This window comes from Eulemur rufifrons, chromosome 9 (assembly GCF_041146395.1).
Source record: "Eulemur rufifrons isolate Redbay chromosome 9, OSU_ERuf_1, whole genome shotgun sequence".
NCBI lineage: Eukaryota > Metazoa > Chordata > Mammalia > Primates > Lemuridae > Eulemur > Eulemur rufifrons.
In genome coordinates, this window is record NC_090991.1 from 15,147,788 (window position 1) to 15,162,797 (window position 15,010).

The 15,010-nt window shown below is 46.2% G+C and overlaps 1 protein-coding gene across 1 annotated transcript in view; it reads left to right on the forward strand.

Moving 5' to 3' along the window:
* The first annotated feature begins 3,207 nt into the window (after positions 1-3,207).
* PRPF8 (pre-mRNA processing factor 8) overlaps positions 3,208-15,010 on the forward strand; it is a 34,516-nt gene continuing 22,713 nt past the window's right edge. The window contains exons 1-24 of the mRNA XM_069482169.1: positions 3,208-3,295; positions 3,495-3,605; positions 4,074-4,242; positions 5,211-5,375; positions 5,461-5,679; positions 5,792-6,004; positions 6,124-6,249; positions 6,347-6,452; positions 8,464-8,654; positions 8,783-8,902; positions 8,991-9,180; positions 9,312-9,431; positions 9,542-9,676; positions 10,034-10,163; positions 10,539-10,735; positions 11,001-11,207; positions 11,328-11,491; positions 11,639-11,765; positions 11,886-12,078; positions 12,571-12,758; positions 12,916-13,154; positions 13,366-13,512; positions 13,703-13,913; positions 14,114-14,230. Coding sequence (XP_069338270.1) covers positions 3,506-3,605; positions 4,074-4,242; positions 5,211-5,375; positions 5,461-5,679; positions 5,792-6,004; positions 6,124-6,249; positions 6,347-6,452; positions 8,464-8,654; positions 8,783-8,902; positions 8,991-9,180; positions 9,312-9,431; positions 9,542-9,676; positions 10,034-10,163; positions 10,539-10,735; positions 11,001-11,207; positions 11,328-11,491; positions 11,639-11,765; positions 11,886-12,078; positions 12,571-12,758; positions 12,916-13,154; positions 13,366-13,512; positions 13,703-13,913; positions 14,114-14,230 — 3,774 coding nt within the window. The 5' untranslated portion in view covers positions 3,208-3,295; positions 3,495-3,505. The remainder of the gene's footprint in view (positions 3,296-3,494; positions 3,606-4,073; positions 4,243-5,210; positions 5,376-5,460; positions 5,680-5,791; positions 6,005-6,123; positions 6,250-6,346; positions 6,453-8,463; positions 8,655-8,782; positions 8,903-8,990; positions 9,181-9,311; positions 9,432-9,541; positions 9,677-10,033; positions 10,164-10,538; positions 10,736-11,000; positions 11,208-11,327; positions 11,492-11,638; positions 11,766-11,885; positions 12,079-12,570; positions 12,759-12,915; positions 13,155-13,365; positions 13,513-13,702; positions 13,914-14,113; positions 14,231-15,010) is intronic.

Sequence of the window (15,010 nt, forward strand, 5' to 3'; positions counted from 1 at the left end):
AAATCAACAAAAGCATTTAAAGTTGTTAGCGAGAATCTTGGCCATCTGACCCAAGGCACTCAACCTTGTTGATCCTGGGATTCTCATCAGGAAAATGGGAATAATAGGGGCCGGGTGCGATCCTAGTACTCTGGAAGGCCGAGGCGGGAGGATCCCTCGAGGTCAGGAGTTCGAGACCCGCCTGAGCAAGAGTGAGACCCTGTCTCTACTAAAAAGAGAAAGAAATTATATGCACAGCTAAAAATATGTATATAGAAACATTAGCCGGGCATGGTGGTGCATGCCTGTAGTCCCAGCTACTCAGGAGGCTGAGGCAGAAGGATCGCTTAAGCCCAGGAATTTGAGGTTGCTGTGAGCTTGATGCCACGGCACTCTACCCAGGGCAACAGAGTGAGACTCTGTCTCAAAAACAAACAAATAAACAAAAGAATAGTCTTTTCAACAAATAATGCTGGCACAACGGATATCCACATGCAAAAGAATAAATTTGAGGCCGGGCACAGTGGCTCACATCTGTAATCCTAGCACCTGTAATCCTAGCACTGAGGCAGAGGGATTGCTTGAGGTCAAGAGTGCAAGACCAGTCAGAGCAAGAGTGAGACCCTGTATCTACAAAAACTATAAAAATTAGCTGGACATGGTGGCATGCACCTGTAGTCCCAGTTACTTGGGAGGCTGAGGCAGGAGGATTGCTTGAGTCAGTTGTTTTGTTTTTTTTTTCCTTGAGACAGAGTCCTACTCGTTGCCACAGGCTGCTGTGGCGTCAGCAACCTCCAACTCCGAGCCCAGGAGTTTGAGGTTGCAGTGAACACAGACAACAGAGCGAGACTCTCTCAAGAAAAAAAATAAAAATAAAAAAAAAGAATAAATTTTAACTGGGTGCAGTGGTGCACGCCTGTAGTCCCACCTACTAGGGAGGCTGAGGTAGGAGGATCGCTGCAGTCCAGGAGGTTGAGTCCAGCCTGGGCAACATAGTGAGACACCATGTCTAAAAAAAAAAAAAGAATTAATTTAGATCTCTACCTCACACCATGCAAAAAATAAACTCTATGAGAATCATAGACCTACAAGTAACAGCTAAAAGTATAAAAATCTTAGAAGAGAGGAGGAGAAGGGGAGGAAAAAAAGAAAAAAAAAATCTTAGAAGAAAACACAGGAGTACATCTTTGTGACTTGAGTTAGATAATGATTTCTAAGATCTGATACCAAAATCATAAGTGATAAAAGAGAAGCTTGATCAGTTGGACCTTATCCACAGTAAAAACTTTTGTGCTTTAAAGGACACCATTAGGGAAGTGAAAAGATAAACACAGAATGGAAGAAAAGTTTTGCAAATCACATATCTGATAAAGTACTTGTGTGGAGAATATATAAAGAACTCTTACAATAATAATAGGACAACCCAATTTAAAAGTGGGCAGAGGATCTGAATAGATATTTCTCCAAAGAAGATATACATACTATAGTAAATATGAACCTCAAAATACTAAGCTAAGTAAAAGAAGCCAGTCACAAAACACCACTCATTAGTCTATGATACTATTTATATGAAATGTTGCAAACAGGTGAATCTGTAGAGATAGAAAATAGATTTGTAGTTGCCTAGGGCTGAGTAGGAGGTAGGAAGAAATGAGGAGTGAATGTTAATGGGTACAAGGTTTCTTTTGGGAATGATGAGAATGTTCTGGAACTACATGGTGGTAATAATTGCACAACTTTGTTAATATGCTAAAAATAGTTGAATTGTACACTTTAAACAAGTGAACTTTATGGAGTACAAATTATACCCCAATAATGCTGTTTTGAAACTAGTACAGAGAGTTCTTGTATATCCTCAGTGAACTTGAGAATTTCTTATATAACCATAGTGCAATAATAAAACCAGAAAATTGATATTGGTAGAAAATTATTAGTGAAACTTCAGACCATATTAGGATTTCACCAGGGCTAAAAGTAATGTCTGGCACATAGTGAACCTTACACGGGCCCTAAGGACTTTACTACAGTGATGATCATGAAGATGATAATGATGATGCTGAACTTTCTACCACAGCCAGGTTGATCTGCTGGCTGTTGTCAGAGTAGGTCGTGTTTGTTCCTCTTTCTAAATTCTTACTCTAGCAGTTCCACCACCTGGGATTACTTTTCTCCTTCATCTTTCTTTACTTTTACCAAATCATTCACTTTTACCAAATCATTCACATCTACCCATTGCCATTAAATTTTTACTAATTCTCCTCTCCCTTCTTTGTATCAATCTCCAGATCAGCCAGCTATTGCCTGGACTCTCTCTTGCATTTTTCTCTATTTCACCTTTGAGTCCTAAATCTCAACTAGATTGAGTGGCTATATGGGCATAATTTCTCTGCATCCTAAACGATAAATGAGGTGGGAGTTGAAACAAATTTATCTTTTGACTAAGATTTAAAGTTGTTACCAGAAACAGAGCTGTAAAGGATGGAGGAAAGGGAGCGTGAGGAGAAATAGCGTGGCAGGGGATGGAGAGCCACGCAGGCAGCAAGATACAGGTTGAGCCTGAGCAGTCAAAAAGCATTTCATAGGGCGTTAACCATACACTCCATAGTGCAATTATTGCCAGAGAGAAAAGAGTAATAGGGACGGGGGAAAGATACCCACCACTGGAATCACCCATGGCCTCTTTTATTTTCCTAGGTTCATTGACTATCTCCACCCTGACTTCACAGGCAGAATTAAATGCCCTGCCTTTGAACTCCTAACATACCGCAGTGGAACAGCCTGCGTTCTTGTCTGTCTGCCTGCTACCTTGTGAACTCCATGGGTGTCCTTTTCTCTGCTACATCCCCAATCCTCGGTAAATGATGGTTGAATGAATGAATGCGTGAACAAAGGACCTGGAGCTAGTACTGCATCTCAAGCCTACATTCATGAGAACAGACACAGAACAATGTGCAATTTTGACAAATTTATTAAAACTGTGTAGGCTTCGGTCTCTGGCAGTCCGAGGTCAGTAGCCTATCAGACTCGGAGGTCTATTACCGGGCCCAGAGACAGCCTCGGAAACGCGGGAGGCGGGGCTTGAGCCCCCGACACACCCCTTCGCGTTCAAATCCTTTCCGCCTATGGACCGGCCTCCTCCGGCGCGGTATCCAACTCTAATTGGTGACCTCGCTAATCCATCTGAGCACGTCGGCGCCTATTGGATCAACTGCTGAACCTGTGTTGCGTACTTCCTGGCGTTGGGAACGCGCCGCGGACGCAGACTGGCCGCCATTGCGCTGTGGAGAAAGTGGCCGTCTGCGTGAGGGGCCGTGGGGTGCGTAGAATTTCTAGGCCGGGCTAGGGGAGGCATGGTCTGGTCGAACTGAGTGGCTGCAAGTTTGTCCCGGCCAGGCCGGGTTGGGCTGGATGTACTCCTAGCGAGGCGGGACTGCAGGACGGGGGTCTCCGGAGGGGTTGCTTTGCCTCCCGTGGGCCTGGGCCTTGTTTATTTTTTCTCTCCCGTCTCTTCCCAGATTCTCCGGGCATGGCCGGAGTCTTTCCTTACCGAGGGCCGGGCAATCCTGTGCCCGGCCCTCTAGCCCCCCTACCAGACTACATGTCGGAGGAGAAACTGCAGGAGAAAGGTGAGGAAGGAGTGTGGGAGGGGCGCGCGGGCCCGGAGGCGGAGCTCGTGTGCGCGTGCGCGCAAACGGGCTTGACCTTTTCCCCCTCTTTTGTCGGGTCATTAGGTGTCAGCTCTCTTGTTAGCCCCGTTTAATTTTTTTAATTTAATCAAGTCATTTTACTCACAGGAGCTTATCCAGGCAGGGCTCAATAATGGAGACAAAACTCTTGCCCTTATAGGGTTTAAATTCTAATGAGGGAAGTAGACAACAAAAAACCTGGAAGATCTGTAATAAAAATGTCAGGTAGCATAAATGTGGTGAAGGAAAATGTACAGTAAAATGGCAAGAAAATTGGCGAGGAGTGCTCCTCCCTGCCGATGCCTGCTCTTCCCTCACGCCCTGACAGGAGCTTACCCTAGGGTAAGGGATTGGGATAATTAGGTTAAGTTACAGTGTGCAGTCCTTTAAACGGAGATGTCTTCGTAGCTCGAAAATGGCAGCAATTGCAGGCCAAGCGCTATGCAGAAAAGAGAAAGTTTGGGTTTGTGGATGCTCAGAAGGAAGACATGCCCCCAGAACATGTCAGGAAGATCATTCGAGACCATGGAGACATGACCAACAGGAAGTTCCGCCATGACAAAAGGGTATACTTGGGGTAAGGAACATCCTGAAATCATTTCATTTGGAGTATGGCCCTTTTCCCTTCTTGTCCCATAGGTTGCAGTCCTGTGTAGATGCTTTGTTATTTTGGAACAGGACTCTGCTTTGACAGCCCATCTTGGTGGTTATGAGAAAGAAGAAAACCACTAGGAATCTGTAACAATTTCTACATCTTCCCATTGCCCTAATTTCTCTTCCTAGTTTGGGACTGGTGCATTGATTTGTCCTATTGATGCCATTATAAGGTAGTCCTATCATTGAATGGGTTGAAACCCAGGGTGGGACATTTTATGCAGTCTGGCAACCTGTCACTCAGTGACCAGAATTCTGAGATTGGGATATTTAACTCCAGAGGTGTCTGTACTCTTGTTTTTCTGTGGCCCTAACCTGTGTTTCTACAGGTGTAAATGTCTTAGCAAATCCCCGTTCCATGTGGACACAAAAATGTTAGCCAGTTAATGATCTGGTGTAAGACAGCCATGGAAGTTTTATTTATTTCAAATATATATTTTTGAGAAATGTGCTAGGGCTATAACAGTGAGCAGGCAGTAATGATGTCTACCTGGTAGGAATGTACAGTCTAGTGGCATGAGAGACATGAGACAAGTGGTTACAGTATAGTATGGTGAATGTTTTATCGTTTATGAGAAGCTGCAGAAGGAATAGAATGTGAGACAGTGTAAAAGTTGTCTTCAGAGGTACAGCTGTTGATTTAGAGGGACTGAAACCCAGTATTGTGGGACTATGAAATTGAAGAGGAAGAATGGTGCAAGGTGAATTTGAAGAGGGGGAGGCAGGGTTTCTGGTTATGGAGGGCCTGTGTGCTAAGTTTGGGAATTTAGACTGTACAGTAGAATTTTACGTGGAATATGGTGGTGTGACAACCATGTGGCTTCTCTGCATGGGACAGGTAGCAGAACACTCTCTCATTTCTAATACATTTCTCTCTTCTGAATGTGGCAGTGCCCTAAAGTACATGCCCCATGCAGTCCTCAAACTTCTGGAGAACATGCCTATGCCTTGGGAGCAGATTCGGGACGTGCCTGTGCTGTACCACATCACTGGAGCCATTTCCTTCGTCAATGAGATTCCCTGGGTCATTGAGCCTGTCTACATCTCCCAGTGGGGGTGAGAAAAGCTAGAATATGGTATGTGGTGGTTGTGGTTGGGGGACAGTGGATGGAAACCATTGTGTGACATTCTTGCCCTCCAGGTCGATGTGGATCATGATGCGTCGAGAAAAAAGAGACAGGAGACATTTTAAGAGGATGCGCTTCCCTCCTTTTGATGATGAGGAGCCGCCCTTGGACTATGCTGACAACATCCTAGATGTTGAGCCACTGGAAGCCATTCAGCTAGAGCTGGACCCTGAAGAGGATGCCCCTGTGTTGGACTGGTTCTATGACCACCAGCCATTGAGGGACAGCAGGAAGTGAGTGATGGGTGGAGTTATCACTCCTGTGAAAGTTTTAGGAATTCCAGGAGTCCTGGGAGAGCAATAGGTGGTATGCTATTTCATGCGGGCCCCTCTTTTTTTTCCTTAGATATGTGAATGGCTCCACTTACCAGCGCTGGCAGTTCACCCTGCCCATGATGTCCACTCTATACCGCCTGGCCAATCAACTCCTGACAGACTTGGTGGATGATAATTACTTCTATCTGTTTGATTTGAAGGCCTTCTTTACCTCCAAGGCACTCAATATGGCCATTCCTGGAGGTCCCAAATTTGAACCTCTTGTTCGAGACATCAATCTACAGTAAGTTGGAGAAAATAGAGATTTTAGGCACTTTGGGTTGAGTAAAATCTAGTTTTTAATCCTTAAAATCCTAGTGTAACTTCCAAATTCGTCTGCTATCCTTGATTTTTGTACCCTAGGGATGAAGACTGGAATGAATTCAATGATATTAACAAGATCATTATCCGGCAGCCTATCCGTACAGAATACAAGATTGCTTTTCCTTACTTGTACAACAATCTTCCACATCATGTCCACCTCACCTGGTGAGAGAGCTGGAACACAATAGTTGGAAAGGAGAAGGCTGGAATTTACGTTGGGCCAGGGCAGGAAAACTTACGCTGACTCTTCCTTTCATTTTAGGTACCATACTCCTAATGTTGTATTCATCAAAACTGAGGATCCTGATTTGCCAGCTTTCTACTTTGATCCTTTGATCAACCCAATCTCCCATAGGCACTCAGTCAAGGTGAGAGGAAGGAGCACTTGACCTCAGCTTTTCCAAGAGAAATTTCCTGAGGTTGACTGAAGTGTTACTAGATAAAAACTTAGCTAGGGGGAAACATTTTCCATTCTGTTAAATGTTCCCCTTGAACTATAAGCTAGTTTGAGAGTTGAGCATTCGGCTTAAAACAAGTTGATATAATTTTTGTTTCTGTGATTATCCATCTGGGCTTTATCATTATTTCTCTTTGGTGCTCAATATAGTCTATATAGATCTGTCTCTGTTGTGTTTTTTAAGAGATGGGATGTCACTCAGGCTGGAGTGCAGAGGTGTGATCATTGCTCTCTTCAACCTTGAACTCCTGGCCTCAAGTGATACTCCTACCTTGGACTCACAAAGTTCTGGGATTACAGACATGAACTACCATACCTGGCCCTATGTTTTTTTTTTTTTGTTTGTTTGTTTTTTTTAAGATAGTGAAATAGTTACTATACAAGTCACCTATTTAAAGTATACAATTCAGGCTGGGCACAGTGGCTCACATAAATCCCAGCAGTTTGGAAGGTCAAGAGGATCACTTTAAGCTAGGAGTACCAGAGGGAGGCTGAGGTGAGAGGATTGTCTGAGCCCAGAAGTTCAAGGTTACAATGAGCTATGATCATGCCACTTGTCTCCAGTGTGGTTGACAGAGTGAGACCCTGTGTCTTTAAAGGTAAAGTGTATAATTCGGTTGTTTTTAGTTTATGCTTAGCGTTAGACAGCTGTCACCACTGGTAATTTCAGAAGATTTTCATTACCCCAAAAAGAAGCCCTTAGCAATCACTTTTCTTTTCCCCTCAACTTGCCTAGGCAACAACTCTTATGCTTTCTATTTCTGTGATTTACCTATTATAGACATTTATATATAAATGGAAACATACACTGATATACTGTGTGGGGTTTTTTTTTTTTTTTTTGAGACAGAGTCTCACTCTATTGCCCTGGCCAGAGTGCCTTGGCGTCAGGCTAGCTCACAGCAACCTCAAACTCTTGGGCTCAAGCAATCTTCCTGCCTTAGCCTCCCGAGTAGCTGGGACTACAGGCATGCGCCACAATGCCTGGCTAATTTTTTGTATATATTTTTAGTTGTCCAGCTAATTTCTTTCTTTTTTTTTTTTTTTTTGAGACAGAGTCTCACTCTGTTGTCCAGGCTAGAGTGAGTGCCGTGGCGTTAGCCTAGCTCACAGCAACCTCAAACTCCTGAGCTCAAGCGATCCTCCTGTCTCAGCCTCCCGAGTAGCTGGGACTACAGGCATGCGCCACCATGCCCGGCTAATTTTTTCTATATATATTTTTAGCTGTCCATATAATTTCTTTCTATTTTTAGTAGAGATGGGGTCTCGCTCTTGCTCAGGCTGGTCTCGAACTCCTGAGCTCAAACGATCCGCCCACCTCGGCCTCCCAGAGTGCTAGGATTACAGGCGTGAGCCACCGCGCCCGGCCCAGCTAATTTCTTTCTATTTTTAGTAGAGATGGGAGTGTCACTCTTGCTCAGGCAAGTTCAACTCCTGAACTTGAGTGATCCTCCCACCTCAGCCTCCCAGAGTGCTAGGATTACAGGCATGAGCCACCATGCCTAGCCCACTGTGGTCTTTTGTGACTGGCTTCGTACACTTAGCATAATGTTCTCAGTGTTATCCATATTCCATTTTGTCCTTAACATGAGCAAACCTCCTTCCCCAAGCTCAATTTTTGGAACTTGGGCAAGAGTTGATTGCAGTGTTTACCTTCTGTGGTACTGGGGCTCCTTGGGGAGGCTTATGGTGGTGAGCCAGTTGAGGTGTGAGGAGTGATGCTTACTTCCCTGGTTGGGCCTGGCTTGTTCTATGCTCCCTTGGCCCCCTTTGCCCTGGCCCTTTAGGGCTTCTCTTGTCAGGCAGCCCAGTTTCCATGGCCAATGTAGCTACTTTGCTTGGCCCCAGAGAATTTTCCTTTCGTCTCAAAATCTATGCTTAGTTCAGTAGGAGCTGAATTCTTGAGGGGGTTCCTCTTTCAGAGCCAGGAACCATTGCCAGATGACGACGAGGAATTTGAGCTCCCAGAATTTGTGGAACCCTTCCTGAAGGACACACCCCTGTATACAGACAATACAGCCAATGGCATTGCACTGCTCTGGGCTCCACGGCCCTTCAACCTACGCTCTGGTCGCACCCGTCGGGCTCTGGACATACCCCTTGTTAAAAATTGGTAAGGCTTGTACTTGGGGGGGTGGGTGGTAGTGGATATATAAAAGATTCCAACTAGGTGGGCATGCAGCCTTTACCAGAGTGGCTGGAAGAAGAGATAGCCAGGCTCTGCTGGGCTTGTTTTCTCAGGTATCGGGAGCATTGTCCAGCTGGGCAGCCTGTGAAAGTGAGGGTCTCCTACCAGAAGCTGCTTAAGTACTATGTTCTGAATGCCCTGAAGCATCGGCCCCCTAAAGCCCAAAAGAAGAGGTAAGGTTCCTGAGGGCTCCTGCTTAGACTTCTGTTCTGGAGATTGTTAGTAGGCTAACTCTTACTCTCCTTCTAATTCCCACCCCAGGTATCTGTTCCGCTCCTTCAAAGCCACCAAATTCTTCCAGTCCACGAAGCTAGACTGGGTAGAGGTGGGGCTACAGGTTTGCCGCCAGGGCTACAACATGCTTAACCTTCTCATTCACCGTAAAAACCTCAATTACTTGCACCTGGACTACAACTTCAATCTCAAGCCTGTCAAGACACTCACCACCAAGGTGCCTGCATTGGACTTTAGGGGTCTCCTGGGCTTTAGGGATAGACGAATAGATTTGCTCTGGCCCTTGATCAAGGTATACATCCAGTTGGGCCCTTTTAATGTTCTTTTTTTAATTTGCATCTTCTCCAGGAAAGAAAGAAATCTCGTTTTGGGAATGCTTTCCATCTGTGTCGGGAAGTTCTGCGTTTGACTAAGCTGGTTGTGGATAGTCATGTGCAGTATCGATTGGGCAATGTGGATGCCTTCCAGGTGAGGCTTGGTAGTCCCGACCCCTGCTCAGGTGGGGAGGCTGGATGAAGCCTGTGCTGACACACAGAGCTGGCTCAAGCTCTAAGTCTGATGGGGCAATTGTGTTGCAGCTGGCAGATGGATTGCAGTATATATTCGCCCATGTGGGGCAGCTGACTGGCATGTATCGATACAAATACAAGCTGATGCGACAGATTCGCATGTGCAAGGACCTGAAGCATCTCATCTATTATCGATTCAACACGGTGAGACCTTGTCCTCACTGATTGACTTTCTCAGATCTTTATTTTCACGTCTAATCAGGGCTGTTTTCAAGACCTATTTGGAGAGAGGCTGAGTGTGTTGTTATTGCTCTCACCTTGTGAATCTCAACGCTTCCCCCCAAAACCTACCTTTAAGTCCACATAGGGAATCTCAGTTCCTGGTTTTTGCCTTGAAGTTTCTCATTTACCCCCTTGTTTTAGATGTAGGGATCCCAGAGTTTTCCCTTTTCCCCCTCCACTGCCATACATATGTTCCTCCTGCCCTACATCTGCTCAGTTTTGTATTGTTGTCTAAATGAATTGCTAACTTGTGTTTTTAACTTCTGCTTGGCATCCTAGGGCCCTGTAGGGAAGGGCCCTGGCTGTGGCTTCTGGGCTGCTGGCTGGCGCGTCTGGCTGTTTTTCATGCGTGGCATTACTCCTCTGCTGGAGCGATGGCTGGGCAACCTCCTAGCCCGGCAGTTTGAAGGTAAGTGGTTTTCTCTGTCCAACTTCTATTATTGTTTCTGGGGTAGATCATGTGTGTCTTTGCTCCGTCGCCTGCCCTTCTATGAGAACCCTTTTCTGCTAGATTGCCTCTAGGTCTCATTCTCAAATGAGTCTGACCTGGGATTCTATTTCTTGGGGCACTGAGTCAGTCATGCATTTATAGGAGTGGAAATTGCTTAGAAGCATAGCTGTGAATATTTGAGGTATCTTGTCTTTTTGCATGTGCTGGGCATATGAATGCTTTGTTAATACTTCATGATTTCACTGTAAGCACCATTAGCAAAGGACATGAAGGTAGAGACTCTTACTAAAAAACCAGGAATCTTTTAATCACCTTGGGCCACTTCATTTCTAGGCCGACACTCGAAGGGGGTGGCAAAGACAGTAACAAAGCAGCGAGTGGAATCACATTTTGACCTTGAGCTTCGGGCAGCTGTGATGCATGACATTCTGGACATGATGCCTGAGGGGATCAAACAGAACAAGGCCCGGACAATCCTGCAGCACCTAAGTGAAGCCTGGCGCTGCTGGAAGGCTAACATTCCCTGGAAGGTGGGTGTCTTCCCAACACAAATGAGGCAGGACTATTCCTCTTGCTTGGGTTAGGATTACTACTTCTGAACCCCCTAGAGACTGGCTCCCATTACTTTCTTTTTTCTCTACTTTTTTTTTTTTTTAAAGAAATGGGGTCTTGCTGTGTTGCCCAAGCTGGCCTCAAACTCCTGGGCTCAAGTGATGCTCCTGCCTCCACCTCCAGATAGGTGGGACTATAGGTGCACATCACTGCCCAGCTTGATTGTGCTTTTTGCACTTTCAGGTCCCTGGGCTGCCAACGCCTATAGAAAATATGATCCTTCGATACGTGAAGGCCAAGGCTGACTGGTGGACTAACACTGCCCATTACAACCGAGAACGGATCCGCCGTGGGGCTACTGTGGACAAGACTGTTTGCAAAAAGAACCTGGGCCGCCTCACCCGGCTCTATCTCAAGGCAGAACAGGAGCGGCAGCACAACTACTTAAAGGTTGGGCAGCGTAGGCTGGACTAGGGGTGGGGAGTGGCCGGGAGGGATTGCTGCAGAGTTGGGACCATGTCTTGTCCTGGGGGGCGGTTAGTGAGGGCTAATTTCATGTCCACATTGCAGGATGGACCTTACATCACAGCAGAGGAAGCAGTGGCAGTGTATACCACCACTGTGCACTGGTTGGAAAGCCGTAGGTTCTCGCCTATCCCATTCCCCCCACTCTCCTACAAACATGACACCAAGTTGCTCATCTTGGCCTTGGAGCGGCTGAAGGAAGCTTATAGGTGAGGAGTAAGATAGATAGGTTCCTGCTGGGAAGGTGATGGGGAGGGAATGGCATCATAGTCCAAAGAAAGAAGATTTAGCCTCAGTCCTTTCTGGATTTGGCTTCCTTTTGGTTTTCCCATTCATGTTTCCTGTTGCTTTGTCAGTGTGAAGTCTCGGTTAAACCAGTCTCAGAGAGAGGAGCTGGGTCTGATTGAGCAGGCCTATGACAACCCCCACGAGGCATTGTCCCGCATCAAGCGTCACCTCCTCACACAGAGAGCCTTTAAGGAAGTGAGTAAGATGCCTCCCCAGGTTTCCTTTTTGGCTGTGCTATTCAGTCTTGGCACCCACGGTAGCAGATTTCCTCAGATGATTGGTAGATTGGTGTGAGCCAGCCTCCTTGTCCCACAGGTGGGCATTGAGTTCATGGACCTGTATAGCCACCTGGTGCCAGTGTATGATGTGGAGCCACTGGAGAAGATAACTGATGCCTACCTGGACCAATACCTGTGGTATGAAGCTGACAAGCGCCGCCTTTTCCCACCCTGGATCAAACCTGCTGACACAGAACCACCTCCACTGCTTGTTTACAAGTGGTGCCAAGGTAAAACTTTTCTGGAATCACCCACTGAGGAAGGGGGGAAGAATTAAGTTCTATATCAAAATTCTCATCTGGGCAGCGTGATTGGTTTAATTTCTCCATGCATGATAATAAGGAAATGGTGTTGAAGAGCAAAATTGACACCCTTAGCAATCCACGTGAAGGAATGGAGTGGTAGTGGGATTGGGTTCTGGAATGTGATGATGGTTACTGTGGGTTCTAGTTCCAAAGGAAATTTTTTTTTTTTTTTTGAGACAGAATCTCGCTCTGTTGCCCGGGCTAGAGTGAATGCTGTGGCGTCAGCTTAGCTCACAGCAATCTCAAACTCCTGGGCTCAAGCAATCCTCCTGCCTCAGCCTCCCGAGTAGCTGGGACTACAGGCATGCACCACCATGTCCAGCTAATTTTTTCTATATATATTTTTAGTTGGCCAGATAATTTCTTTCTATTCCAAAAGGCAATTTCTAACCTACTGGACGTCTTGCTACTCCTTAGGCATCAATAACCTGCAGGACGTGTGGGAGACGAGCGAGGGCGAGTGCAATGTCATGCTGGAATCACGCTTTGAGAAGATGTATGAAAAGATCGATTTGACCCTGCTTAACAGGCTACTGCGACTCATCGTGGACCACAACATAGCTGACTACATGACAGCCAAGAACAATGTCGTCATCAACTATAAGGTGTGTCTTGTGGCATGGTAGTAAGGAATTTTGTCAGGGGAGGTTTCTGGTCCACTGGGTCAGGATTTTCTGAGGGGAGAACAGAAGAGAACAAAAGGACCCTGGAGAAGCCTGGGAGATGGCCATTGGTTGTTGAGTTGTAGTTCTTTCTTTATAGGACATGAACCATACGAACTCATACGGGATCATCAGAGGCCTGCAGTTTGCCTCATTCATCGTACAGTATTATGGCCTGGTGATGGATTTGCTTGTGTTGGGGTTGCACCGGGCCAGTGAGATGGCTGGGCCTCCTCAAATGCCAAATGACTTTCTCAGTTTCCAGGACATAGCCACTGAGGCTGCCCATCCCATCCGTCTCTTCTGCAGATACATTGATCGAATCCATATTTTTTTCAGGTGAGAACTTGCCTGAATTGTTACCATTGCAGGGCATTGAGGCATATGCCCTGCCTCTGAAAGCTGTTTTTCTACCTTAGTGGACTTGCTGCTGGGTTGGGGTTTTAAAATAGAATGAAGTTTGGGGTGGGGTGTGGACTCCATCTGTGGAGCTGGAGGACCCATGGGGTCCCAGTACTTGGGCCTTAGTAATGTACCTTGCCTGGTATAGGTTCACAGCAGATGAGGCTCGGGACCTGATCCAGCGTTACCTGACAGAGCACCCTGACCCTAACAATGAAAACATCGTTGGCTATAATAACAAGAAATGTTGGCCCCGAGACGCCCGCATGCGCCTCATGAAGCATGATGTCAACTTGTGAGTCTAAGTTGGGGCTCTGGGAGCTGGGAAGACTTTAGCCTGATGGACCCAGAGAGCAATTAGAGGATATTTATGAGTTTGTGGCCTGATTGGGAGGAGTGTAGCTCTGTTGGGATATCATCAGTTTAGCCTTTGAAAGGACGTTTCTTTCAGGAGACTGATGTGGCCATATGTTCTCTGCGGACAGGGGTCGGGCAGTGTTCTGGGACATCAAGAACCGTCTGCCTCGGTCAGTGACTACAGTTCAATGGGAGAACAGCTTCGTGTCAGTATACAGTAAGGATAACCCCAACCTGCTGTTCAACATGTGTGGCTTTGAGTGTCGTATCCTGCCTAAATGCCGCACCAGCTATGAGGAGTTCACCCATAAGGATGGAGTCTGGAATCTACAGAATGAGGTACGGCCTAGGAAGAGGGCTAGAAGTAATAACATTACCACTACTGTTCCTCCAGGGCGAATGGGGGTGAGGAACACAGGCATACCTTTTCATTGTCCATTGAGCCTGTTTGGTGGGGTGGACTTAGTGTGGTAGTCAAGAGTTGGCCTTTATTTCTGTCGTGATTCCTGAGACAAGTTAACCTTGACCTTGTGGTTTAGGTTACTAAGGAGCGGACAGCTCAGTGTTTTCTGCGTGTGGATGATGAGTCAATGCAGCGCTTTCACAACCGCGTGCGTCAAATTCTGATGGCCTCGGGCTCCACCACCTTCACCAAGGTATGTAAGGCACTGAGCCCCGGCTTCACGTGTGCCCTTTGCTCATCTCACGTTCTTTTTCAACTCCCTGGTTTGCTCTCCTTCCCAACTTTGCTTAGTGTGCCAGTTTCCGTACTCCATGGGATGGCAGCTTAGAGTGTCAGGTCAATTCACAATTGTTTTCTGAGAATTCACTGTAGGAATTCTATAGCCTACCTCTGTGGAGTTGTGATGATTCTAAATTAAGGCACGAGTAGAAGGTGGAGTCATTAATTTGAACAAAAAAAGCATCATTTTTGTCTGGGTGCAGTGGTTCACACCTGTAGTCCCAGCACTTTGGGAGGCCAAGGTGGCAACATCACTTGAGGCAGGAGTTTGAGACCAGACTAGGCAACATAGTAAGACCTTGTCTCTACAAAAGATTATCCAGGCTTGGTGGCACATGCCTGTAGTCCCAACTATTCAGGAGGCTGAGGTAGTAGGATCTCTTGAGCCCATGGCATTTGAGGTTGTAGTGAGCTATGATCACACCACCGCACCCCAGCCTGGGTGACAGAGTGAAACCCTGTCTCTTTAAAAAAAGGAAAAGGAAAAAACAAAAGCATCGTTTTTTGCATTTTCCCAGGGGCTTGTTTATCTAAGTTCTGTGACTCATCTTTTAACCAGTAGCATAGAATACCTGTTAAAAAGCAGTTCTCACTGGGTATCTCAGTGTTTATTTCCCGTTTAGTTGCTTTCAAGGCCCAGCTGAAGGCAGCTAGAATTGAGAAAGAATAATCTGAGGATTTTTTAACTGTATAT